This window comes from Solea solea, chromosome 3 (assembly GCF_958295425.1).
Source record: "Solea solea chromosome 3, fSolSol10.1, whole genome shotgun sequence".
Lineage (NCBI taxonomy): Eukaryota > Metazoa > Chordata > Actinopteri > Pleuronectiformes > Soleidae > Solea > Solea solea.
This window is the reverse complement of record NC_081136.1, coordinates 6,764,743-6,790,357: the sequence shown is the minus strand read 5'-3', so window position 1 is coordinate 6,790,357 and position 25,615 is coordinate 6,764,743. Positions and strand designations below refer to the sequence as shown.

General features: G+C 41.3%; 1 protein-coding gene across 2 annotated transcripts; it reads right to left on the bottom strand.

Annotated features, from left to right (window-relative positions):
* Positions 1-1,477: 1,477 nt before the first annotated feature.
* On the bottom strand, positions 1,478-24,652 carry rap1gds1 (RAP1, GTP-GDP dissociation stimulator 1). 2 transcript variants are annotated; one of them, XM_058625143.1, is made up of 15 exons: positions 24,280-24,652; positions 20,304-20,411; positions 19,924-20,046; positions 17,841-17,966; positions 13,423-13,569; positions 10,556-10,684; positions 9,200-9,325; positions 7,889-8,032; positions 6,507-6,638; positions 5,692-5,826; positions 4,968-5,093; positions 4,402-4,541; positions 4,148-4,274; positions 3,355-3,483; positions 1,478-2,272 (listed from the first exon to the last, which is right to left on the bottom strand). In XM_058625143.1, the coding sequence occupies exons 1-15, from the start codon at positions 24,281-24,283 to the stop codon at positions 2,145-2,147; spliced, it is 1,824 nt and encodes a 607-aa protein (XP_058481126.1). In that variant the 5' UTR covers positions 24,284-24,652; the 3' UTR covers positions 1,478-2,144. The 2 variants fall into 2 exon arrangements, with proteins under 2 accessions (XP_058481126.1, XP_058481127.1); XM_058625144.1 differs by lacking the exon at positions 13,423-13,569.
* Between the last annotated feature and the right edge of the window lie 963 nt (positions 24,653-25,615).

Here is a 25,615-nt window from a genome sequence, read left to right as displayed (position 1 = left end):
ACTTTGCTCCGTGCCACATATTCACAAACCATACACTTAAGACACACACTCTGAGAAAATGATGGCTTCTTCATTTTGTTCTGTTAAAATTACGCTCCCCGATTTGTGTTTTTGAATAGAATCCGGGAGAGAGGGCGTATCAACAGGGTCCCCTGAGCTAAGTGGTCCCCGAGAAGGACCGACTTACTCTTACGCTAATCCTCACCATTCATTTTGTGACAACCCCCTTTAATTCTTTTGTTACGTTGCATTCACACTAAAAGCGAAAGTGTTTTTTGAAGACATGATGCTCACACTTTTTCTCCCGCAAACAAACACAACCATGGCTGCTCACTTAGACCCAACTACATTCATTGCAACACGCGATCGACAACTTTTATCATGTGACACCAACACATATTTTCAGAATGTAGCCAAACTTCCCCACTCATTATTTGACCGACCTTCTTCCTCTTCGCTCACTGAATTTTGGTCATTTGTCGGTGAATAAATACCCCGGGAATGCTAACGGTAGCAACAGACATAAGCCAGAAGTCAGCCGACATAATCAACTAGCCATCACTCACATTAGCACATACAGCAACTATCTTCCATTTCTAAATCTTTTGCCGCCACTTTCTATCCAAAGTTTAAACTTAGGTGGTGGTAGTTCAAACCCCAACTTTGAGTTAAAAATGCACAGACTCAAAGTGTATGAGGTCATTTAAAGTAATAACCATGTGTTCCAGCAGAGGGCACTGTAACCGTAGATTCATTTTTAAAGCCATTTTGGCTTTAGAAAAATGAGTGGAAATAGCAGATTCAAGACAAACGTCCTCCCTTGCGCACAATCACAACACCAAGCATCTGAAAAATGGCGTGTGGAAGCATTTCTGGTTTTACACCATACTGTAGATGGCACACGAACCAAGCTAGTAGCTGACCTGTGTGAAGAGGTGGAAAAGAAACTACGGACAAGCAGCGCAACGACTGATCAACCACACATTAACTCTCTGACCACATTACTTATTTTTATTGTTTAATAAAAATAAGTAATGTGGTCAGGGGGGGGGGGGAGATATCATAATCTCTTCCAAGGAATAGCCTGTCATGCAATATTGGTTCCGGCCTAGTTCCTTCCATGATGCTCTTTCAGCGGCGGAGTGTAAACATGTGGCGCCTCTAAACCTGCAGAGCTGTTGGACCAGGGAGGGAAATGTGTCCGGATAAAATCTGTTAATCTAAGTCATGACGGAAAAAAAAATATATAAAGTGCAAAAAACGAGAGTGTAGACGACAGCAGAGGCGAGCAGGCTGTACTCCGGAATATGCGAGCGGCAGAGAGGGTAAAATGAACACTGGCACACCTTCAACAGGACTAAAACATGCACAGTTCCTAGTCAGTTTATACTTGAGCTACATGGGGACACAACTGGGCACGTCATGGATGTCGGCTTTTTCTGAAAAATGAACGAAAAATCACAACAGTAAATGTTTGTTTTGTTTTGTTTTTTTTTGTTCTTTTGTGCACTGTCACTGATGAGATACTGGCAGATGAGTTCACAGCTAAGGTCGTAAAAGAGTGTCGTCTCTTAAATCTATTGCGTTAGGCTGTCTATGGCGCCTGAGCTCCTGTGGAGCGACTTGTAGCAGAAGATGCATGCACAAGTAAAAGTGGTGGGGGTGGGGTTAGGGTTAGACCGACGCATCAGTCAAATCACTGTGTGAGCATTTGTTTGGGGGGGGGGGGGCGTCAGACTACAACGAAATGAAGCCTGCCTTAACCCGCTGAAATAAATCTATCCTGTTATGGCTTTCAGAGGAGAGGGTTGCCTTCCCGTAGTCGTCGAAAAACAGTCAGAGGCGTCGTTTCGTTCTGGGTGAAGTCTTCTCCTTAAAACTTCTTCTTGAAAAAAAGGTTTGTGATTTGGAATGACGAGTAAAAACTACATCAGTCTAACCCTAGTGGAGGTGGGCAGGGGGTGGAGACATGTCTGTACGTCTGGCTGGCAGTTAACGCGACATGGTACCTTGGCACATGACAATGGGTCACAGGGCGGGGGGGCAGTCATGAGGTGTCACTGGGTGGGTGAGTGGGTGGAAGGGTGGTCGGTCAGGCAGGCATTAAGGTGGGTGGGGTTGTGGTGGGTTTGGGACACAGTCATTTAGCTCTGAGCAGTTAGCCGCTGCTCCGTGAGCGACGCCTGATGTGACACCGTCTTGTTTTCGTGAGCCCTCAGCTTGGAAACCACGTCGATGAACGCCAGGCTCTGCACTTCTTTGTGAAGAGGCTCTAAAGAACAAAAAGAAAAGAGGAGAAGAGAGAAAGAAAACTGGAGTTGAGTTTCACTGTCTCCACTTGTTGTAGCCATTAAGATGAATTCAATGTGATTGTGTTGAACAGACTGGAGGTCCAGATGTATTTATATAATAAGATTTCTATTGATATTTTTACATTCTGTATGGTAGACACCTGTTGTGGAGGCAAGGTATCACCTACCTTTTTGGGAACTGAAGCCGTGGTCGAAATGAAGTCTTTTACCACTTTTCTACACTAATTTATTTGGAATTTTTTACATTTCATTCCAGTATGAAATTATGCAATTTTTTAACATGACTTCTTCTGTCTTTATTTTTAAATTTATGTATGAAACCCACAAATCTTTGTTGTGCACATTTTGATTTGTATTTATTTACAGTAAATGTTACTACATCATAATTTCAGGAGAAGTGTCATAATATGCAGGAGCAAAGTCATGCATCAATCACAATTATCTGTATGTTTTGCCTAATACTACTTCCAGGTATTTCACAATAAAAGCCTGAAAGTGAGGGGACACTAATCTGTGAGCTTTGATAAAACCATTACTGTCAAATCATCTTATATATTTTTTTTATTTTGGATTTTATTTAATATATTTATTTTTGAAGTTAATTTAGCCTTAGGATGAAATGTCTGGGGTTTACACAAAAGCTATACCACAATTAAGTGCTTTAAGTACATCACTTTCTGTTGTAATGAAATGCAATGAATCAAGGACTGTCCGTGAAACAGCTAAAAATGTTAAATTCAAATGAAGGTATGCTCTTTGTTGTCGGTTCTTTTCACCATCGTCTGTGGATTTATCAAATTTAGCAGTGTAGGTACTTGTGTATTCATAGTGAGAGCAGAATTTAAAGCTTTGGAAATAAAACGTGTAACTCCCCCAAGGGCAGAATGAGTCATCAAACAGTTATCGGAGGTGGAAAACGGAGTGTGTCAAAATGTGGTGATTAATGAAGATTTAAGACAAGGAAACAGACTTTAACCTTGAAACATGAACGTTTCATTTCATAAAGCAAAAAACAGAAATGTGCATGTGTGTTATGGGTTACCTGAGCCCATGACTGCACAGATGAGGATCATGGAGTTGTACTTTATCTCTGGGGCGCTTCTCTCATCTGACAGCAGCTTGTGAAGCACCGACACCAGACTAGCCCCAACAAAGTCCTTCTCTGCTGCAACTGCGACAAAGACACAGATATGAATAAATGTTTTTTACCAGCTACATAGCAGTCTAGAGATGTGATACATAATGCAAGAAAAAAAAAAAAAAAAAAAGATTTCTGCTCTACTTCTCAGGAGACACTGGACTGAGTCACACTGGATCCAACACTCACGAAGAAAACTTTTATAAAAAGTATGAGACGTTAAAAATAAATCATTTGCCATTACACCGACACATAAGTTAAAAAAAATCTGTTCATTTAATTAACTTTCTCTTATTTTGGCAGGTTTTCACTGAATTCCACCAACTCAATAAGAGAAAATGGAGACATGGATGCTTGTTAACTATTTAACTATTTAACTATTTGTAATTATTTAAAATTCCCAAATCAAAAATAGCAGCTTCTACATTTGAAGCAGAAGCAGCTGACCAGATCTGGACGATGTGTTTTCGCAGAAAACCACAAAAACCAAGTGGGTGTAAATAAAAACTAAACTATCTTTCAACATAAATAATCAGACCAGCTCCTTGATCACACATGTGAGAAAGTAAATCCTCCATTTTGTGTCTTCATATGTTATTTTTTTAAATGGCTCCTGATTCCACATAAAAAAAAACATTCAGATACTTTATCACATTCGTCAATAACAGTAGTTAACTACTCTTTTGCCATATCTTACCCAAATCCAGTGATGCTATGAGCCCCAAAGCCACCAGTGCCTCATTCTGCATGATCATATGCTCACTGGTTGCCATGGTGACTAAGTGCTTGACTCCTCCTCCCTGGATGACGGTTCTGACGACTTCCTGGAATCGGCAAAAAGAAGACGACTTTAATGAAGAGCGTACGTTTATGTATTTATTAAATACAGTGAGTTGGTCAGAAGGTGTTGACCCTGCAGGAAACGAGCTTGTGTGCGTCTCGACGTCTCACCTTGGACTTGCTGTGTCGGATCAGGGCAGACAGGAGCCTGTTGGACTCGCCCATCACTCCTGCGTGGTCTTTGGCTTCGCACCACTCCACCAGTCTTTCCACCAGTTTCCCGTTGGTTCCCAGCTGGTCAGCGGCTTCGGCTAAACCAAAACACACACAGGATCACACAGTTAGATGTGTACTGTGTGGTGTCTCTCCTCGACAAAAATCCAAATTATGCCCCCAAATGTACAACAACAACAATTCAAACTCAGGCTGAATCTTTAAGGTTTGTGCACAGCAAACTGGAGCTCTGTTTATTTATTATTTCTGAGTGATATTATCCATCTGTCTGCTTTTGTGCACCTTCTTGAGCAGCAGCCGTGTCATAATGACTCAGAAATGAAGACTCCCAACAGCCGGAGCTGCTCTGAATCTCTTATAATGATCATATCAAAGCTAAAAGAGAGCAGAGGGAAATGGAAGGGATGATAAAAATATCCCTCACATGGGCTGGAAACTCAATGACCCTGTATAAGCCGTGTTTGCTTCGGTGGAGAGAGAGAAATAAAGGACAAATTTCCTACCTTGTGTATCGATGAGCATACGTAGTGTTCCCAAAAGTTTGAACTGCACTGGAGGCATCTCTGACTGCAAAAACTTCAGCACCACGTCGGCCACGCCCGCTGACAGCATCTTAGATTTGTTTACCACTGCAAAGAGAGAAGCAGCGGATTTCTAGATACAGAAGAACGAACCATTCAGGCAGTTTAAAAGTTGATTTTTACCTGAAAACACTTCTTTCAATCAATTCACACTGAATACAATTTGCCACAAATGGCATTGCAGTTCAGCGAGTGACACCCTCTATCATTAGACCTTCACATTAAATGAGGAAAAACGTCATGAAAACCCTTGTACAGGGAACAAAATGGGACTGAGTGGATCTCAGTATAATACACCATACATGTTGTAAACACAATAGAGGGAGCAGTATTTCTACTGACCGAAGAAATAGGAGCACGATGGGCTTGCAAGGATTCTTCCTATTCTGAAAAGTAAACTGGATGTTTTAGTTTCCTACTTCCTCTCCGGCTCATGCCCACGTCTGCTGAATTTATGCATCTCTGCTGCGGCATACGCCAGAAATAGAAGTGCTGTGCATCCACTCCATCCTTCCACAACTCAGCTCCGACGTAGGATCAGAGACGCAACGCAACCGTTCCGCAACCAGTGTAATTTGGGCGCGAGATGAAAGCGTCTCCTCACACAACAAACACAAACTAAACAAAATATGATGCAGCAGCTCACCAGGTATGGCCAGGTTCCTCAGGGCGCTGAGAGCGGCGTGCTGGACAGTGACGTTGCCTTCCTCGACGTGTCGATCCAACAGGTCCAGAAGCTTCTGCACGATACCAGTGTCCACCATGTGGATGCAGTTCCCATCTATACACATAAAATGCAACGAGAGGAATCAGAGACTGCACTTCACACAGAACACTGACCAGAGCCGGTGCTCCGTCACAAGCCTCGTGATGGTTTTTGATGGAGCATTTTATGTATCTGTAACCGAGCATAAGATAAGGCTCACAGATCACAGCTGTTATATGACACAACGACGTCTCACTCTATTAGATTTGTCGGAGCTACGGTCGGCTAAAAACGAGGAGGCCTGTCTCTTTCTACTCTACATTTCCAATCGTCCATCATCCAACTAAAATGCACGAATATTTATAATATAACTTGACAGGTGATTTACTGAATGCATCAGTGTGTGCGGTGTCAACTTTGCCGTTAAGAAAGTCAAGAGATATCCATAGAAATGTGGTGGACGTATCACTAAAAGAGCCACTTCTGCTCGCTTAAAAAACTATGTGCAAGCTATGTTTTTTGTCTCTTATTTAAAGCATAAAAAGGGCCAGCAAATGTCCTGTGAGTAAGTGCTTTTGACCATTTTTCCAGAATAACTGTCAGTATCAGTAAGTATTTTAATACAGTATACAGTTTACTGCATGTTAAAATAGTGTATTAACAATTTAAAATTAAGAAAAACAAAAAGAACAAACAAACAAACATCAAACCGTCTTTGACAACCTCATGCTTTAACGGTGCGAAGTAAATGTTACCGTTGCGAGCAAAGTTGGCGATGGCCAGAGCTCCCGCCAGCTGCAGCTGATGGTTGTGGGACGGAATCCAGGACAGGACCCTCTGGAAGACACTGCCCTTTCCTCCTTCAAATAGCTTCTGCATGGATTCGTCTAAAGAAAAATAAAAAAAAAAGCAGTGTGGACAAAGGTTACAACAAATGATGATGATGATGATGATCCACAAAGCTGTCAATAAAGAAAGTGATTCAGTTTAAAAGTTTTTAATGAATCCCTATTTTTGTAACATTTGTCGTGGGTTTAGATGAACAATAATGAAAGGGTTGCTGTGCCGTCTTTTCTTTTCTTTTAAATGAATACACTTTGACTCACGCAACACCTCCTGTTTACAAAGATAGTAGCCTTTATTTAGAGCAGTGCTAATCTAGATGTGAAAAGGTTGCGTCGGAGTGACTCAACCCATTGTTGCTTTAAAAGAAAACTGACTCAAGGCAACCATAGATGGACCTTATTTATTCATTTTATGTAAAAAAAAAAAAAAGGGTTCCTTGCTGAAGCCAACCTAGAAGAAGCAAGACATTGAATAGCCACCAGTGGGCAACTATACTTGTTGCAAATAAAAGTCAGTTTGAATGGAAATCCATAGGAAAATAAGCTACTTCTCACTCGATTTAGACATCAATAACATTCTCACTAGCTTCCAGACTTGAGATGATGCTGATTTTGTGCATTTTGATCACTTTTAGAGGACAACAGATGATGAAATACTCCACGTGTGGATACCAGCGTGATTGACAGCTGGTACCGTCCAATAGGAGCCCGGTTGCAGGTCAAATGGCGCCAAAAATGAGGAGGCTATAAAATGGCAATTCAAATGACATGACCCACGGGAGCAAAAAAAAAAAAGATTTCCAAATCCAGATCATTTTACTTTATGTGATCTATTAATATCAATTGTCAATAACTGAGCCTAACTAAGTTCTATCAAGCCTGAGCTGTCAACGAGGCCAGTATGAATATTTATGACGCACATATTCAGCCGTAATAAAACATTTACACGTACGTTTAAATTATTCATTCCCTACATCACTGCAGCTGGACGGAGGATATTTCTGGTCATATTATGATTGAGTGAGTAGGTGAAAAGTCAGATGAAGCAGGGCGCGTTCTCCTTGATGCTGCAGCACCTTCACTGCTGCTACAGCAGCAATGACAGCTTGAAGCGCGCATGAATTTTTTAATCACTGTTACACAAGCTTCCTTATATGGAATTATGCGCTCAGGAGTGCTCTCTGTGTGGCTGGATATGGATTTCTCAGTCACATCAGGTTTATTAGTTCTGTAGCACAGTTGATGATGAGATTAGATGCAGTTATTAGAAGTTAGAAACCCTGGTGTTTCACCTCCCAGCAGCAGGAGAACCATGAGGTCAGAGGCGGTCTTGAGCTGGGCGATGTCCTCCTCCCGCTCCCCGTCCACAGTCTGAGCCACCACCTGCAGCAGACACTCCACCAAACCGGCCTCCACCAGCTGCAGCTTGATCACATCTGGCAGAAAATGGAGGGAGAGACGCTCAGAGGAATAAAGCTATGTAACACTTAGACGATCCCTGTTTCACAATTCAAGCTTTGACAAACCAGCGTTCGGTTGTTGCTCGTCTACAAAACCAATAAACAACACGCAGAGTGACAAATAAATGAGCTGGTGACAGCGAGCTTTCTCCAGAGTCGGGTTCAGTGGGACGTTGTCGTGGAGACGGACAACGTGGGAGCACCGCTGCGTGCCTGGGAGGGTGATAACAAGAGGCAGTAATATGCTTTTACCGATACACTCATGTTTGACGGAGAGCACCCGAAACCAGTGCAGGAGCGCTCGGCCTCTGTCATGACAGCGCAGTTAGTCGGGAAAGCATGACTCACACACTGAGCTGATAAATGGCTACACAGTAAGTGGCCATGATTTTCATCCTCACATCCACACTGCAGACTCACAATTCAGTGTTATAATCCAGGATTTAAATACAGTGAATGTGATCCCTGAGGAGCTTTATAAAACCCCGCATGTAGCTGGATTGTGTCTCATCATCACATCACAGGCCTCATTTCCACGCAATAGTCCAGTGTGTAGGTAAACTTGCCTCTTGTGTGGGCCTGCTGCTGCATTTTACCCATTGTCTACTAAAATACGTCCTTGAATTAAAAGCAGTGTGGAAGCCACTGAGCAGCGTCCAGGGAACCACCTCTGGATTGAATGTCACTGCTTTTGTCAGGGGGAACTGACAGAAGCACGATCCTATTGCCAACACATGTTTTCATGGTTTGACCTGTTACTGTGAGGCAACAGTGCTAACCACTGTAACACTGTGCCGAAGAAGAAGGTTATACAGTATACAGTCTGTGGTCTTTCTAATGTGGCTGTTCATCACAAGAAGAAAACACGCTTAGTTTAAGGACACTTTACACATCAGTGTTGTTTGGTCTGCTTTGACTCTACTGTACTGAACTGGAACTGGACTTCTTGGTGGAGATGAGGCTATATTGGCATTCATTTTGAGAACATCCAATGGTGAAACTGCAGTCACTCCTCTGGTGACCACTGGTGCAAATTCATCATAAATTCACCTTTAACACTCAGATAAAGCACATTTTGTGAATGCAGCACCGGACCTTTACCAGTCAGGACAAAATGAGGGTGGAAAAAAAAGAGGACATTACCATTTTCCGCAAGCGGAGCCAGGACCTCAAATATCATTTCCTTCTTCTCATGCTCCGTCTGCTTCTGGAAGAGACGCACCAGCTCCTCGGCAATGTTGGTGGAGGCAAACTGCTCTTTACTGGACTCTGGAAACACAAGAGGGTCATTCATCATCACAGACACGTCAATGACAGAGACGTCTCATGATATGATCATATTTTCTGCACAGCAGTACAAGGATTTCCAGGCTCTACAGCAAGACATGGATTCAATGTGAAGTACAAAACGGAACACTTAGTATTATTCTCTATTGTTATACATGTGCACACACTAAACAGTATTTACCAAGTAAGTCGCTTTGGATAAAAGCATATGTACATATGTACATGTACCACACAAAGACACAGTCATTGCTGGTGTCCATTTGTTGAATTTCAAACAAATATATCTTATTCCATTCTAGATCAGTGCTTGTCCTGTTAACAGTGACAACGCAGAGTGAAGAAAACATGGTTTTATATGTGGGACCAATGGAGACATTTGCAGTTTGGTTGTGTGGTAATTATTCAGGTAAAATACTTGGAAAGCATGTCAACATATATATTTATACTTGAGCCAAAGTATTAAAAACATCTTTCCATTAGAGGTTTATGACTTAAGTGGGGATAAGTCAATACAATACTTTATATGGCATGTTTCACTATAAACAGACTGTAAAAATGGAAATAAAAAGCAGCAACCGCATTTTAGCTGAGTCATGTTAAGCAATGTAAGACATTATTATGTCTTTGAAATCAATTGAAATTGTTTAAAAATGACTGTATCGGTAGATACTCGAGTTTGTGACAAAAATGTGGTATTGTGCCATCCCTAAAACACAAACATTATGAGAATAAAGTCATAATATTGTGAGAAAAAAGTAGTACAATTAGATTTTTTTTAATCATTATTTCATGAAATGTATTATACTATTATTAAATAGCAACAGAAGCGTTGCAGTCGACCACTACCAGCTGTTTCCTACTGCACAAAAGAGATGATTTCAGCCAAGTCTGTTCTGATTATTTCTTCCAAACAGACTCAGTTTCTTTCACAATCTCTTCAGAGTCCTGATGCAAATGATAACGTGGCGCTGATTTGCCAAAAAGATTCAAGTATTTCTTTATTTGTGAAGCCCAAATGAAAAATGCACCACGTTCTTCATCTTGACGCAGGTTGCAGCTGATCATCTGAGATTTCACACAAATAATAATTACGACTTTATTCTCAAAGTCTTCAGTTTGGCCCTAATACTTTGCCGTACCAGCCCTAGTAGAGAGCTGGCAGCCCTAGGTCTTCCAAACTTATCAGATCCGCGGTGAAGCAGATGTACTCACCGAGCTCGGCCAAGTTCCCAAAGGCAATTAGACACATCTCTGTCAGGGCTGTGTTGTGGGAATGGATGCCTAGCAGCTTCACCAGAGTGGGGATCACGCCCATATTGATCAGCTGGGCTTGTAAGGAATCTGCAGCAGACACAGACACAGAGAGAGAGAGAGAGACGGGCAGTCCATCTATTGTTCCACACACAGTCTACAGCTCAAAGCTGAGGAGATCACAAGGAAAGGCATGTGTGACTTACATTTAAGACACTTATGTGGATAGCAGAAGGTACCATATGGAATCACTTTTACTTGTTACTTGTAACACTGTAGTTAACACAAAAACTACTAAGCAAATTAAAGGCAGTACATGTGATGAGTCATTCGCTGACTTGACTTCCTTCTATATTATACTGTTCACTCTCATCCTCATGAAGCCACCAGTCTGATGCACATCACAGTCAGAATGTTAATGCAGTATAAAAATAGTAGCAGTGTATGAAAAGCCCCAGATTCGCCCCCAAAGTGTGGATTTGATTTGTCTGAGAAGGAAGAAGCCCCTGAAGAGCAGAAAAGGACAAAATCAGCTTTGTCTGTTAAATCTGATCTGTCTGTTAAAACTGAATCGGCGGTAGACGACAGTGGGTAGATGAGCAGAACAGAACAAAGCGGGGGGGGGAAGGTCATGTTTTACGTCACGTCGTAAGACGGTCACGTCTTTTCCTCACAGAAGCACCACAACCACAACACCACGGACCAGGAAGTAAATCCAGTCAAAATGTCTCACTTAAACTAAGATGAAATAGAGTAAGAAACCTGGAAAACTATTTTCCTCCAGTGTAGATGAGACCAAAGCTTTCAGAGGTTTTTAGAAAGGCAGGCAATGGCAGGAAGTAAAGACTGAAAAAACCAAGACGACATCATCTCTGTGACGTTTTTTTCTGGTCTGTGGCATTCGAGATATTAAAGAGAATGTTATTTCAGGTGAGCGATGCAGACAAACTTGATTTTAAACACAGAACAAAGAGCAAGAAGCATCGGTGTTCTGGGAAACGCTTTTAAATAAATCTAATTGCATTAGTGCGACCCGGGAGCCATTTATCCGCTGACCGCTGTCTCATCCAGGGTATTTACATAATTCACGCCTAAGCGAAGCCATCGAATAACAACATTTACATACCACGCCTTTAAACACTTAGCAATTAATTAAGTCCCTATTAAAGAGACAGTCATTTTTCTTAAAGCACATAATGGCTTTCATTTTAAATTACTCACACACACACATATAAATAAATAAATCACGTGTTAGTGAATTACCACTCTTAATGTGGCCAGTGATGAAAATACAGTAGACTGCCAAGGAATACTGAAGCTAGCGATTAATGACTCAAGATCAGATCGTGTATTATCAGCTGTGCTGTCTGACTCTAAATATAATTCCATAGATTACGTATATAGCATTCAAGTGACAAGCTGCACATTTCAGGTAATTCAGTCAAAAACGATCCGTATAACCCTGTAAGCATATTATGTGCCCGCCGAATTGATTCCTTTGAACTGACACAGTTTATTCAGCGTTATCGAGTGTGTGTGTTTTTTTTTTTCATTATTAGCTGGATGCGAAGAGTCCGCTTTGTGCTGAGAGTGCTTTTTCTGATTCGTGCGATGCCACGCCTCCCCTCCACCACACCGGGGCCAAACTGTGTCCAACCATCATCCGCTGCCAACAATAGTCGCTGGCAGCAGCTCAGAGTCTGTCAGGTCACATACGTGCTGCTCTCGACGAGCCTCGTTATCGCAGAGACACAACCGGCGCGGCAGACCAGGAGATAACACTTTTATACAGGAAAACAACCGGATGTGATTTTAGGTTCTGAAGATAACAAGAGAAAGTTTGAGCTTTGATATTAAATATGTAAAGTTACCTTCTTTTTTTTTTTTTGTACTACTGATTTGTGCAAATTAAAACAAGAAAGAGACTTAGAGTTCTGAACTTTCCAGTAGAGTAAAGTGTAATTAACATGATAATAATGGTCCATGACATTTCCAATTTATGGCAGTGAATTGAATACAGAATCTTGACAGTTGTAAATTAAATCGCAATTGTAATACCTGTGCAAAAAAGTTGGCCCAATTAGCTAAGTAATGAGACCAAGGCTACGGCCAAACGTCAAACTAATCCAGAGATTATGTGCACTTAAAACAGCGATTTTCTTGAAATACTTCAATTTTATATTTTCAGTTGTGTGGTAAAACTGTCGCATTTTGGTAATAACAATGTAATAATATGTTAATAAGGAGATTAGGTGAACGTAATATCATGTCTTTTTCTGGCTTTTATATTCTGTTATTTTATCTATTAGTATTCCGTCTCTCTCATTTGAAGCGCTGCTAATGTACGTTTAGGCATGTGGACATGACAATGTAACAGCTTGGTAGTGATAACGATCATACTATTACACATGTTGTTACTGTTCAAAGTCAATCAAATTCATCATCTAGGGCCTAATCAATATTTGTCACGATATTACATCCTGGATGGTTCAAAGTGGTAAAACCACCAGACGTTGCCGTCTCTGGAGCGCCGTCACTCCAACAGCTAAAATCATGAAGGAAGGAACTGGCTCATGGAAACTACAACACTGGGAGCTGGCTCTTAGCAAACATTACTAACGGCAGATTACCTCAGAGAAAGTGGAAAAAGCAACAGAGAGCGTGGAAGAAAGATCAGGAGAAGGAAGAGTCTGAACCAGAAACACACAAGCGAGTCGCCCTGTGGTTCAGTTCAAAACCTACTGTGTTCTGTGTGCAAGAAAGAGAACATTCGCTGATTAGTTGAGATTAGTTAAACAGTTGATCTTCGGGGAGAAGGTGGTCATTACCATTATCATTGCTATAGTTCATCAGCATGCCACAAAAGACAGTCAAGAGCTTCTCATTTTCCGGCTCAGTATTTTGGTAGAGGGACTTAATGTGTTCAGCTACTATCTGAGCCCCTCCTGCCAGGTCAACTGCACTCCTGCCCTCATCTGCAAAACAAAGAGGCCAGGACACAAATCAACCACAACGCAAAATAAAAATAAAAATAAAAATAAAAATAAATGAATGAATAAATAAATAAATTAAGGAGAGAAAAGAACCACAACTTCAAAACACACACATAAGCAGAATAAAACAGGTAAATCAGTGCAAACTAAGGCTACAAAATAAAATAAAAATGACCGCAAGTGACAATTATGACACAGGTGTTTGACATTAAAGCTGCGCTCAGCGAGATTTTTCACAGCTAGCATTAGTGTTAAAATAGCTTTACAGTCTGAAATCTACGTCTGATTTAAAAGTGTTCAGTGCTCAGCCTAGTGGTTCTAACCTAGAGTAAATCTAAAAAGAAACCTTTCCAGTGTCCAACCAATCGAGAGGGGTCTGTCTGCACAGCGCAAAAAGGGGCAGGACTTTAAATGGGTGGGGCTACAAGTGATTGACAACTCGCAGTTCCACTGCTCGTCGTTTGGACCATTTGTGACAGCTCTTACCAGATTGATTTGTTTTGGTTATTTCATCCTGCAACAACTTGGACGTTCTGCCGCCTGCTTATAGTCCCGCCCCTTCGCTTGCAATCTGGATGCTACTGCACCGATCAGGAGGCAGAACAACACAGGAGCGGTCTTCTTTACCCATAAAGTAACGCTTTAATTAATCGGTCCGATATTGATCAGAATCACTGGTTCGGATATCGGGACAAATACAAATATAAAATCAACCCAAAAATCCTATATATCTCAAGCGTCACTATGCACACACAAACTGTAAATGTAAATACAAATCAAAAAGCCTTTTAGCTGAGTCATGTTGTGGAAAAATTAGAGATTAATATGCCCAACTGACTAATCGTCTACTTCAGGACCATTGTCTCTAAGAAGGCTTTGTATGGTAGAACAGCAGCCAAAAGAAACACCAGGAGAAGTCAGTCATCTCACTCTCAGCAGCCTGGCCTCTTACTCAACAAAGAAAAGTCATGTTCATGATATTCTGTTCAGCTCATGTGCAGCTGCTGCTGCTGCTGCTGTGACTGACTCTACATGTTGTTCCAGGAAAAGGCAGGAGCTGGACTGAAGATAATCACAGAGCTCAGGAGACTGTTGTAGTCATGGTGGTGGTGGTGGTGGTGGTTCTCCACTAACTAAGTGGTATCAGCTGAGATAAGAGCTACAAAAAGCTGAGGAGCAACAGATTTAGCTGCAGCTACTATTTGCAAAAGTAACAGACGATTAGACACCTGGTAGTTATGTGCATGACTAAAGAGACCCTGGAGGAAGTGAAGGAAACAATTAGATGTTTGCCTATAAAAGGTAATCCGTCAATATATTCTCGATTAATCGGTTGTTTCGTTGAAATGATAATGCTCCCAAATGTCTTGCTTTGTCCTCAAACCAAAAATGTATTAGTGAGAACCATCTCTGTATTCTATGAAGCAAAAGAAAGCAGAAAATATTCACATTCAAGAAGCTGATCAGGCCAGAAGAAGATCAGACAGCTTGTTTTATTACATAAAAAGCACAAAAGCCAATTCATTGATTATCAAAATAGTTGCTGATTAATTTAGGGAACCATTAATAATCATCAATTCAAGTGACAACCACTTTTAAAATGCTGCTTGTTGTGTGGACGAGGTGTCTACTATTATGTGAAACTCCTAAGGGAATACAAAATGACATAAAATGGAAGCTGAAGCTGAATTTTAATTACTTTAAAAATCAAACTACAGTTTGAAACAATGCAATTAACAAAGGATGCAATTTATTTGTTGGCGTGGCATAAAATATAAAAAACATGTGAACTATACGATGGACATAATTCATATTTTCCTCATCCTTTCTCTTGTATGAATGCTCCAGTGGGTTTTAAATCTACTACGTGTTGAATTTTGAATTTAATCTCATCACGTTTATTGCTGCAAATCAAATTGCGAGGACAATATGAGTCAGAGAAAACAAAAAAAATCACAATCTGATTACGTCCCTCCAAATCATTGAGCCCTAACTGAAGGATTGCTTTGCTGCGTCATAGAATCACTTAATTCTGTTTCTGTTTAATCATTTGCACATATAACGCAGAAGCCGAGTCGTTCCTGGTTCTGAAAGGGAGCAGAACAGATCAATACACAATCAAATATTCAGTTATTTTACATTATGGCAGCAACTACTTTGTGTGTGTGTGTGTGTTGCAGCAAATCACACATCATGATGTATGGTGATGCTGCCAAACTAACACAGGTATTTTGCAATCTGATTTTTAAGAAAAAAAATTGTATTTTCTTTCATTTAGATCAGACTAAAATGCCTGACTAAAACAAACACAGGGTGATGCATGATAGAAACCAACATTTGACCAAGTTAATATTAAATGAAAGTGGTTTCAGAAGATCTGGTTTCATTTATTCTACAGGAGCAACCGAGGCAGAGTCATATATTATACATCACAAGCGTGCGTCTCTGTAAAGGCAGCGAGCAGCTGCTTCTCCACACTCTCCCAGAGCGTCTTTCATAAAACCGTGCCAGCGCACCGTGACCCCCCTCCACTCCAACAAATGTCACCTCCCACCAGATTCCACAGATACCCAGATTTTTACCAAGACGACAAAACTCACGCCGCACCAGGACTGACAGCTGCGACTAAAGCCTCTCCAGCGGCCGACAAAGGTCGGACTCAAGCGCCGCTGCTCGTCCCTGAGGGCAACACTCAAACGTTCCCATTGTACATTTTTCTGCTCAAGACTCTTCTTTTTCCAAATACAGTCGTAATACTGTCAGGTAAACCCTATAATACATGGGATTAATGTGGAGCAAGGCTGCTGTTGACATGCTGTGAAAAAGGAAAATAAAACCAAAAGAACCAAATGTAATGTGATTTTAATGTGATACACAAATGCAAAACTAGTTAATATTCGCGGATACTCTCCGTGTGGTAACTGGGATGTTATCAAGACGGTGTCATACTCGTATACAATACATTGTCATTTCCGTGCCACGCGCCCAGGGGTCCTGACAATTAAGGCAGGAAGATGACGTGTTTCGACTCTTCTCGATTCTCAGGTTTGATTGGTTTTGCCTTACCATAAAATATATGCTTTTAAACATTTAATTTGAAGTGAAACTGAACCATGAGAACAAACCAAAAGTACTGAAAGGTTCCAACTGAATGATACACAGTTTCACATTTAGGGCAATCAGGGCTCCCACACCTTTTCAAGGACTTTCCAGGACCAATTAAAGGGCCGAATGTGCAGTCACAGCTTAAGATAGGAGGGCTACTTGTAAGAGCCTCTTCGCCCCATGGCATCCACTTATATTGATTTGCACCACGCGCTGCATCCGGACAAGTGATTGTCCTTGGGATCTTGGTCAAAATCAGTCTTTGTGATTTTCTTTGGTGAGACAGAGATCTTGGAATTTTCATCCGTCGTCATTTGCTCTCTCTCTCTCTTGCTTTAACGTTACTCGCATATTGTTCCACATGGAATCTCACGTCAACGAGAGAGACAGTAGACAGTGTCCACAGCAATGCTAATAATTACGACTCCACGTTTGTTCTGCGTAGGCCTGGTCTACGTACATCAAGCAATGCAGGGCATGAAACAGTAGGTGGCGTCGTACCAAACAAGGGAGACTTTTACCGAAATATCAACGCAACTTCTTTCTTGGACCCGTGGGAACCCTGTGCAATACACTTTCAAACCAGTGCATTACATTTTAAAGCATTTATTCAAAAGTTTCATTTAATTTCCTTTTAGTGAGGTATTATGAAGAAAAGGTTCTAGAAAATGCTCCAAATCACAGCCCTAAATGCCAATTATGATAAAAAGCTGTGAGGTTAACAAACAGTAGGTTGTGACATCACGCAGACAATCAGGGCTACAATGAGTAAGAGCTGCAGCTCCGAAAGCTTTAAATACCACTACAAATATTAAGATAACTCACGAGTATCAGTCTACTGTGAAACACTACATACTGTACATGCGGTAAGCGTGTCATTTGTCAGATATTTCTTTCAGCGACTCCAGTAACACAGTGAAAACAAGCAGTGTCAGGGGAAATCACTTCCATGTGAGCGCCCGTTCAATATCGTGTGCTTACTCAGAGCTCAGCTAAATTTCCCCGCGCTCAGGCCTGTAACTCTGTTAAAACGCTCGCCTGCTGTAGCAACGTTTATTACTTAACTTCTATTCGGTGCGTGTGTGATTGTGATGACAGGTCTCGTGAGGGAACCGTCGCTCCCGAAAGTAAAGCAAACTCCTACTTACGGCTGTCATAACAGATGTTGCCAAGAGCTCGGCCGGTCTGCAGTAAAACCTCCTGGTCGCTGGAGTTTAGGAGCTGAACTAGAGGAGGGATGAGGCCGGCCTCCACGCAGGAACTCCGCATGAACTCTACAGACAAGCAAGGACATCAGAGAAGAGATCAGAATGAGACTGTTAACAGCAGCAAACACACACCATACATTTAAATTGGGCTGTTTCACTTCTCAAGTATGCAAATCTAGACCTCCAGGATATTTTATATGATCAAGATATTAATAAGAATGTCCATGAAGGTTCTCCATCACCTGAGCTCCAACAGTCCAGAGATAAGTTAAAAACTCGAATTACCACCCGGCAGTTGTCCAGACATTTTCAATACGAATAAATGAACAACTACATTAACTGTCAACTAATCTGACAGGACATTGATCTGTTTGAGTGTTTTCCGTTTTTTAAATAAAAACAAGTCTGATTTCAGCATCTTTGAATATGAATTAGTTCTCGTCTCTTTGCTCCTCTGTGACAGAAAACTAAATATCTTTGGTTTGTTTACCGACGGAGGCAGCAGCGGATCAATAACCCCTGTGTGCCGAGATGTAAAATAAAACACAGGATTTTCTCTATGCACTTTGGTGCAGAGGACAGAGCAGTTTATAAAGCCACATAAACTTCAGTTTCCTGTTGGGAAAGACTGTCTGACTGTGAGATAAAGCAGCAAACCGTTTCTGTGTGATGGCTTACGCTTAAAGTTAACATAAATTCAATTCCGGTGCTAATAATAAACTTTTTTTTTTTCTAATGACTACACATTTTGTGGTTCCAAGGTCAAATTCAAGCACTTTTAAGGTTATTTTTAATGCTTTTCCAGCACCTTACAGCTGTGGTAAATCAACATGAACATATACACACACAAAATGATTAATTAATTCTTTCTATTACATTAAAAGAGATGACATTTTACTATAAACCATCTAATAAGCAAACTGTTCAGCCAATACGCTGTGTTTGGGATAGAAATACAGTATTTCAAGCACTAAATGCAAAATTCTTTTCACTTTTCAAACCTGGAAAACACAACATTAAAAGTCAAGGACTTCAAGAACCCTGGTAATAATTAGTAGGGCATCCATTTCCAAAAAGTGGCAGTAGCAGCAAGCATTTGTTTGGTGGACAGCAAGTTTTTCTGCAGAAGTTGCCTTGAACGCATCATTAATGGGCGGCGTGCAGGTTTGCTAAATGATTGACATTTCTGAGGGTCACGGAATGCAACTCATAACTGCATTGAGTTTGTTTGTATTCTTAAAGCGGATAATAGTCCGAAATAGTCCGTTTTAGTAATTTATCGTTTCCTACACACACATTTTCCGGTAAAATGGTCTTTGAATGAGCAAATATGTCTATATGTGACCCATCATTTTTGTGAGATATGTGCATTAACCAGTAGTAACCATGTCTGTGAATCCTCCACACAGAGCAGAGCCAGTGTCCACTACTGCCAAGAGGTTGTAAAACGTCCGAAACTGAGCAGATTAATCGGCTAAAACAATTAGTCGGTGGACCTCCACTTCGAAACAATCACCTCAATTGACAGACAAAACAGTCGTCTTTAGCCCAGCTGTCACTTGGTTCCTTGCAGACACTTCCTGAAGTGGTGACAGATAAATGCCAGCGGGTTGTTGCCAAGCTTGGCAAACTGCTGCGGAGTGATCATTAGCTGCAGTCTCGCAAGCTGCTGGAACCCATTCATTATCCTAACCTTTTCTTGCCCCGACCTCTATTCACGTCTGCTTTTCTGTGCTTTTAAGCTTCTGCTGTGGCCACACTGACGCATTATAACGTGTCATGTCCTCGCACAGTAACCTCACACGCTCTGAAAACATCAGGGAGAAAATAGCCCCGGTCTTTAATGACCCGTCAGTCAATTCACACGGCGCTTTTTGACACTTCTCATAATTTATCACACAAAAGTTTTTGCATGAAGAGCTGATGGAGAGACACGAGAGGATGTGAGCAGGAGAAATTGTAAGATTAGAGAAAAGAAAGACAGGATGTTCTTGAGTGGGTGGAATTGGAAGTAAAACCTCACCATTTTTGGCCACCTCAGCTATCACGTTGGCTACTTTAGGAGTGCAGGAAGACTGGGGGCTCAGCAGGCTGGGGAGCAGGGGAAGAACGCCCATCTCCTGGATCTTCACACTGGCCTCAGTGTCTGTGGATGGAAAACAGAAAGAATATGATGTTAAAATTTTAAGAATGGGTGAAAATAACACAAATGTTTTAGTTCTCTTTACTAAATAGAACGTTGTAATCTAGTTCTCCTTTTTTATTACTTTTTAATGGTTTAGAAGACATTGGGGAACTAGTACTGGGTCCAGGGAAGCCAGGCTGCCACAGTGATTTATACAAAGCAAAAGTAAACGGTTAAAACCTACATGCTTATTGTACAGCAGGTCAGGCTTAACTTACTGTTGTTGGCGAGTGCTTTGAGCAGGCAGTCCAGACAGCTCTCCACGCTGTCACTGGTGCTGTCTGAGGACGCTAGCTTCAGCTTGTCCAGGGCTTCGCTCAGGTTGTCTGCAAACACAAGGTGGCAGGTTTTTAATTGAGGATGACGAAAGAGACGAGAAAAGAGCACGGGTTACGTTTCACCTGAAGCCAAAAACTCACTAGAGTTTATAAAGAAATCCAGTTGCAGATATCGTTTCTCAGCGACGACATAAGCTCATACATCTTATGCTGCTTATCACAGCGTGAGCCCAGTAAAAAAAAACACAGACATTTTGGCATTAACATCCACTGTCTACACAGGTTGCCAAAAGATATCGCTGAGTGGTTCAGAGACTCCGTTAAACTCATTCCTGATCGCATATCGGACAGATAAAAAAAAGTTAAATCAGACACGACCCAAAAATGCTATATATTGCATGCTTCACTATGGACAAAAACATTTAAGCTGAGTCATATTTGGGCCGTTTATTTCTTCTTTTTTGGGAGAACAATTTTTGTTAAACAGTTGGAGAACTATGTCTTTGAAATGACTCAGCACAAATCATAAATGATCTAAAATGACTGTATCGGACTAATACCAGTATCACAACGGACACAGAAAAGAGGTATTTGAAAATGTTCTCTTCAGTCTGTAGAACAAGATGTGTATAGATCAAGACAATAATCTAAAAATCTAAAATGATATTTTGACACGCATTATGGCTTGAACAAATATCACGCCTCCAGAAATGGGACGATACTAGGGCTAAACGATTAACTTAGCTTAGCCCTAGTATCGTCCCATTTTTTCTGTTTATTTATTTTTACACAATGAAGAAAATGTACACCTGCATCTGCTGCAATATGAGCATGCAAACTTGTCTTAATAAAAATACATACATATCGGCATTGGCTATCAGTCCAAGCACTCCCGATATATATCAGCAAAAAGTCCAATATCATGCATCCCCAGTTTTCTTTTTTATGAAAATGTTATATTTGGTGTCAGCGAATCAAAAAATATCATAGCTCCAGAGTCAGGATGATGATACATTGCAGTATTGATTTTTTTTTTTTTGTCCCACCCTGCATTTTCTAACAACTGCTTCACATCTCCAGCAAAGCGTGACATTGATTTACTGGTTCGATGCTCCACACAGATCTATTTACAGTCTGATCCAAAAGACTGGTGTCATTCATGGACAGACAACATCTGGGCCTAATGCCGTACATGTGTTCTGTGACGGAGTAATGCTTATTCACTCCATCTGCACACTCTTCAGCCTCCCGTTCCAGTTCAGTCCACTTCAGTCCACAGCAAAACCTGATTAGGACTGACAGTTGGCTTTGATCCAGAAAACACTGTCTAATTACTCCAGAGGCTGACACTCGACTTCTTCCTATATTTTATTGATCATCATTAGGACAGAAGCAAAGAAACGTTTACAGTAACAGCAGGAGGGTTTTCTTAATGCCGCCCCGGCTTTGTGCCTACATACCTACAGGTGATGATATGATTGCATAAGGCTTGTACACACACACACACACACACACACACACACACACACACACACACACACACGGTTGCAGTGACCCAGTTGTTTCTGCCAGTTGTTGTTGCACTGCACAACCCACACACCCATTCATCCATACATCCATCGCTTCATTACTTAATGTGTTAATATTACATGACAAAAACAAGCAGCGGAGTCAGGAGCACAACCTTTACACAATACCAATGATGAGAGGTGGATCGAAACGTGTTTTTCTGTGGTCAATTTATGACGCAGATTTTCTTTCTTTCCTCCATCTGATGAAATATAACTGCTTAGTGATAGCAAATAATATAAAAAAGTGCTTCATTTCAGTAATCGTTTATAACAACACTAATGTCTGTCTCCCCGTTGTATATTTTATCTCTGTACTGACTGCTATGCTATAAGGACTTCAACTAACGATTATTTTCATCATCGATTCATCTGTGGATTATTCAATTGAAAATTCAATTATGGTATTTTTAATAAAATCAAAGTATTAAGTCTGATAAATATATAATAATCAGCAAATATAGATTAATAAAAAATGGCTAATGTTGGCCAGATTAATCGACCCAACCATATTAATTGATAGTCACATAAATGTATTGATGCCGTACAGGGACACTGACTTTCTAATGTGATTAATCAAAGGTCACAAAATGGCCGAACATTGCTCTGGGTCTGGATCTGATCCCTGTCCCATCCAGACCCAGACATACTACCAATAAATCACTACATTTTCACTACTATTAGCCATGTGGTGGTTGGCATTGTCCCTGAACAGCAAGTAGAGCGTCGGTACGAAACCTTGCACGACAGTGTTTCGAGGGTCAAGGTCTTTTCTGTGTGGATGTTTTCCTAGTGTTCTCAAGATACTCTGAACATCCCATCACTGTCCAAAGACATGCAGTTTGGGGGTGAACGTGAGAATGAATATTTGTCGGTGTATGTTGTCCCTTTGATGGACTATCAGCCATGTTACAAGCAGGTACACCCCACCTTTTGCCCTATGTCAGCTGGGATTTGTTCCTGCTCTGTCCACAAACCTGAACAAGAAAAAATCTGTTGTAGATGGATGATGGACGGATGTTCCAGACCTTTGTATAAGAAGATGTTCACTTGCTAGACCTCCCCGAATTTAAACTGATATATACGCAGGTTAGAGCTGAATAATATTGGCAATAAATCATTACAATTTGATGTTTTAACATCAGTTAATAATGATTTCACTATTACTGTCAGATAATTAAAGATTGCTTACAAAAATGTGTAAATTAAATCTGTGAATATTATCTAGGGCTGCAACTGAGTGATTTATTTTTCAGCTTCTCAAATGTGGATATTATCCGGTTTCTTTGCTCCATATAACAAAGAAAATGACATTTTTGGTTTGAGTACATAATTTCCTGGTTTGAGAAACACTGATCAACATCGGACCAACTGTTTGCTCGATTAATCGAGAAAATAACTGGCGGATGAATTTATTAATAAAATAATCCTTAGTTGCAGACTTAAGTGTTCTAAGTCAACCAGAACATCGTACATTATCCAGTCTAGAGTGTCGATTTTGGCAGCTGGATTTCATCCCAGATCGACACTCTTGAAGATATGAGCTATGGTGGACATGTCCTATTGCAGGAAAATTACACTGCAATATATTATTTACTTACTAAAACATAGCCCAACCCTAATGGGAGGTTATGCATATATGATCTACAACAGGCCTTTAAATATATGTGTACATTTCATTCAATCTGCTGATGCAGTAGCCAAGCAACTCAAGCTGTCAATCACCACTAACAGTGCAAACAGTATGGAAAGCAGTGCAGTATAAACAGCAATATACAGAGGACTGCTGCTGCCGCTGCTGGATCCTGTTGCATAACAGCTGTGGAGATGGAGGAGAGCTACACACACACACACACACACACACACACACACACACACACAGACGTGTTCTGCCATTACAGGATGGAGCTTCATGTGGCAGCTGCCTGGAACCATCGAGCCATTTCAGGTCCCCAGCCGCGGAGAAGCTCCTTCCTGTCCGTGGAGCCAGCAGTGTCACCGGTTAAAGGCGGTGGTGATAACCCGGTGAAACGGTTGGATGATGGGATGGAGAAGTCAAGGGAGCCACCCCACCCCAGCGCTGAGGCAGGCAGGCACGCACGCGCAGGCACACACACTCACGCGCCTGTGGCTTCAGTCAGTTGTAGCCCAATTCCTCTTGACAACAACCACACACTCAGCAGAAAACTACCCGAGTGTCAGCCCCCCTTCTCTCCCACATTAACACACACACTCCGTCAACTCTCTAACATTACATTTGTGTTTTCATGAGAACCAGCCTCGGTTCAAATAAGAAAAACGCGCCTAGTTAGCATAAACAGGGCTCATTTAGCTAGCCGTCTACTCACCCATCTCGGCAGGAGCAGCAGGATGTGGCTCCGGAAAATAAACCGGCGTGCTCAACTCTCCAGAGCAGCCGCAAACCGAGTCGTAGTAGCCGGAGGCCCCGCTCTTAACACTTCGTTCCCGGGCCTGAAGACAGCTGAAGAGGTGTGGGGTACGCGTAAACGAGCTAAGGAGCCACTTGTGTAGCGACAGCAGCCGCCGGGCCGGTAGTAGGGCAGTCCCGCTCCGATGGATGCTGCTGTGCGGCGGCCTGTTTACCGGCTCACTACCAGGTTAACACATCCGCCTTCCTCTCATATCCACGCCTAGAGTGAAGAGCCGCTGCTTGCTTCTGCCCCCGAACCAGGCTTCACAGTCTCCTGCCACGGTCAAGTCTGTCACGCAGCGTGGAGAGTGTGACTTCCGGGCACTGCCTTCAAAATAAAACTCTCTGTTGGCGCACTACTTGTGTTGTAGACGCATTGCCGCCAGGTGGCAGCAGGAGACCTCTTAAAAAACGGGAGGTGAATATATGGAAGTGGTCAGGGGCGGACCTATTTCTCCATGAAAAAGTGAAATGTGCATATGAATGTATGAATGTCAGACCACAAAGAGACTAACATGTTAAATAAACAGTCATTGACAATGCAAGCAACATTTACAAAAAAGCTAAAAAGAAATATTCTGCATAGTAATAAATAATAGTAAATGGTAATAAAATCAATACATATAGTAAATGGTAAAATAAACAAAACACTGTTACATTACAGATCATTTAAATTTGACACGTCTTAACTTCCATACACTCTTTTTTGTCTGTCTCTTCTCATATATATACACACACACACACACACATACAGTATATCTGTATATACTATATATATATATATATATATATACAGATATATATCAACAAGTAGGTTACAAACATAAGCTGCCCTCTCACAGCTCCATAACCTTATCTGAACGTGTCCTTTTACAAGCAGCCATTTTGACATGTTTTAGCAGGAAAAGCCACAGGCTCTGTTCAGTTCATGTAAGTAAGGACAGTGTGTCAGTGAACCAGCATTCACCTGAAACTGGGGATACTAAATGGAACTCAGCCATTATTAATTTGATTATTTACACATTTTCCTAGTGTGAGCCTGGGAAATGTATCTCGGGTGAATACAATACAATACAATATTCTACATGGTATTTTGTGCACACAAACAGCATAGCAACAAGTCTACGGTATAAAAAAATTAAACAGTGCGAGGTGTGTGATTGATTTACTGTGAAACAAATGCGTCACAAGTGCTTGTAATCCCATGTCATGGTTGGTGAGGTTGCTCCAAGTTTCTCGATGTCTGTTGTTAA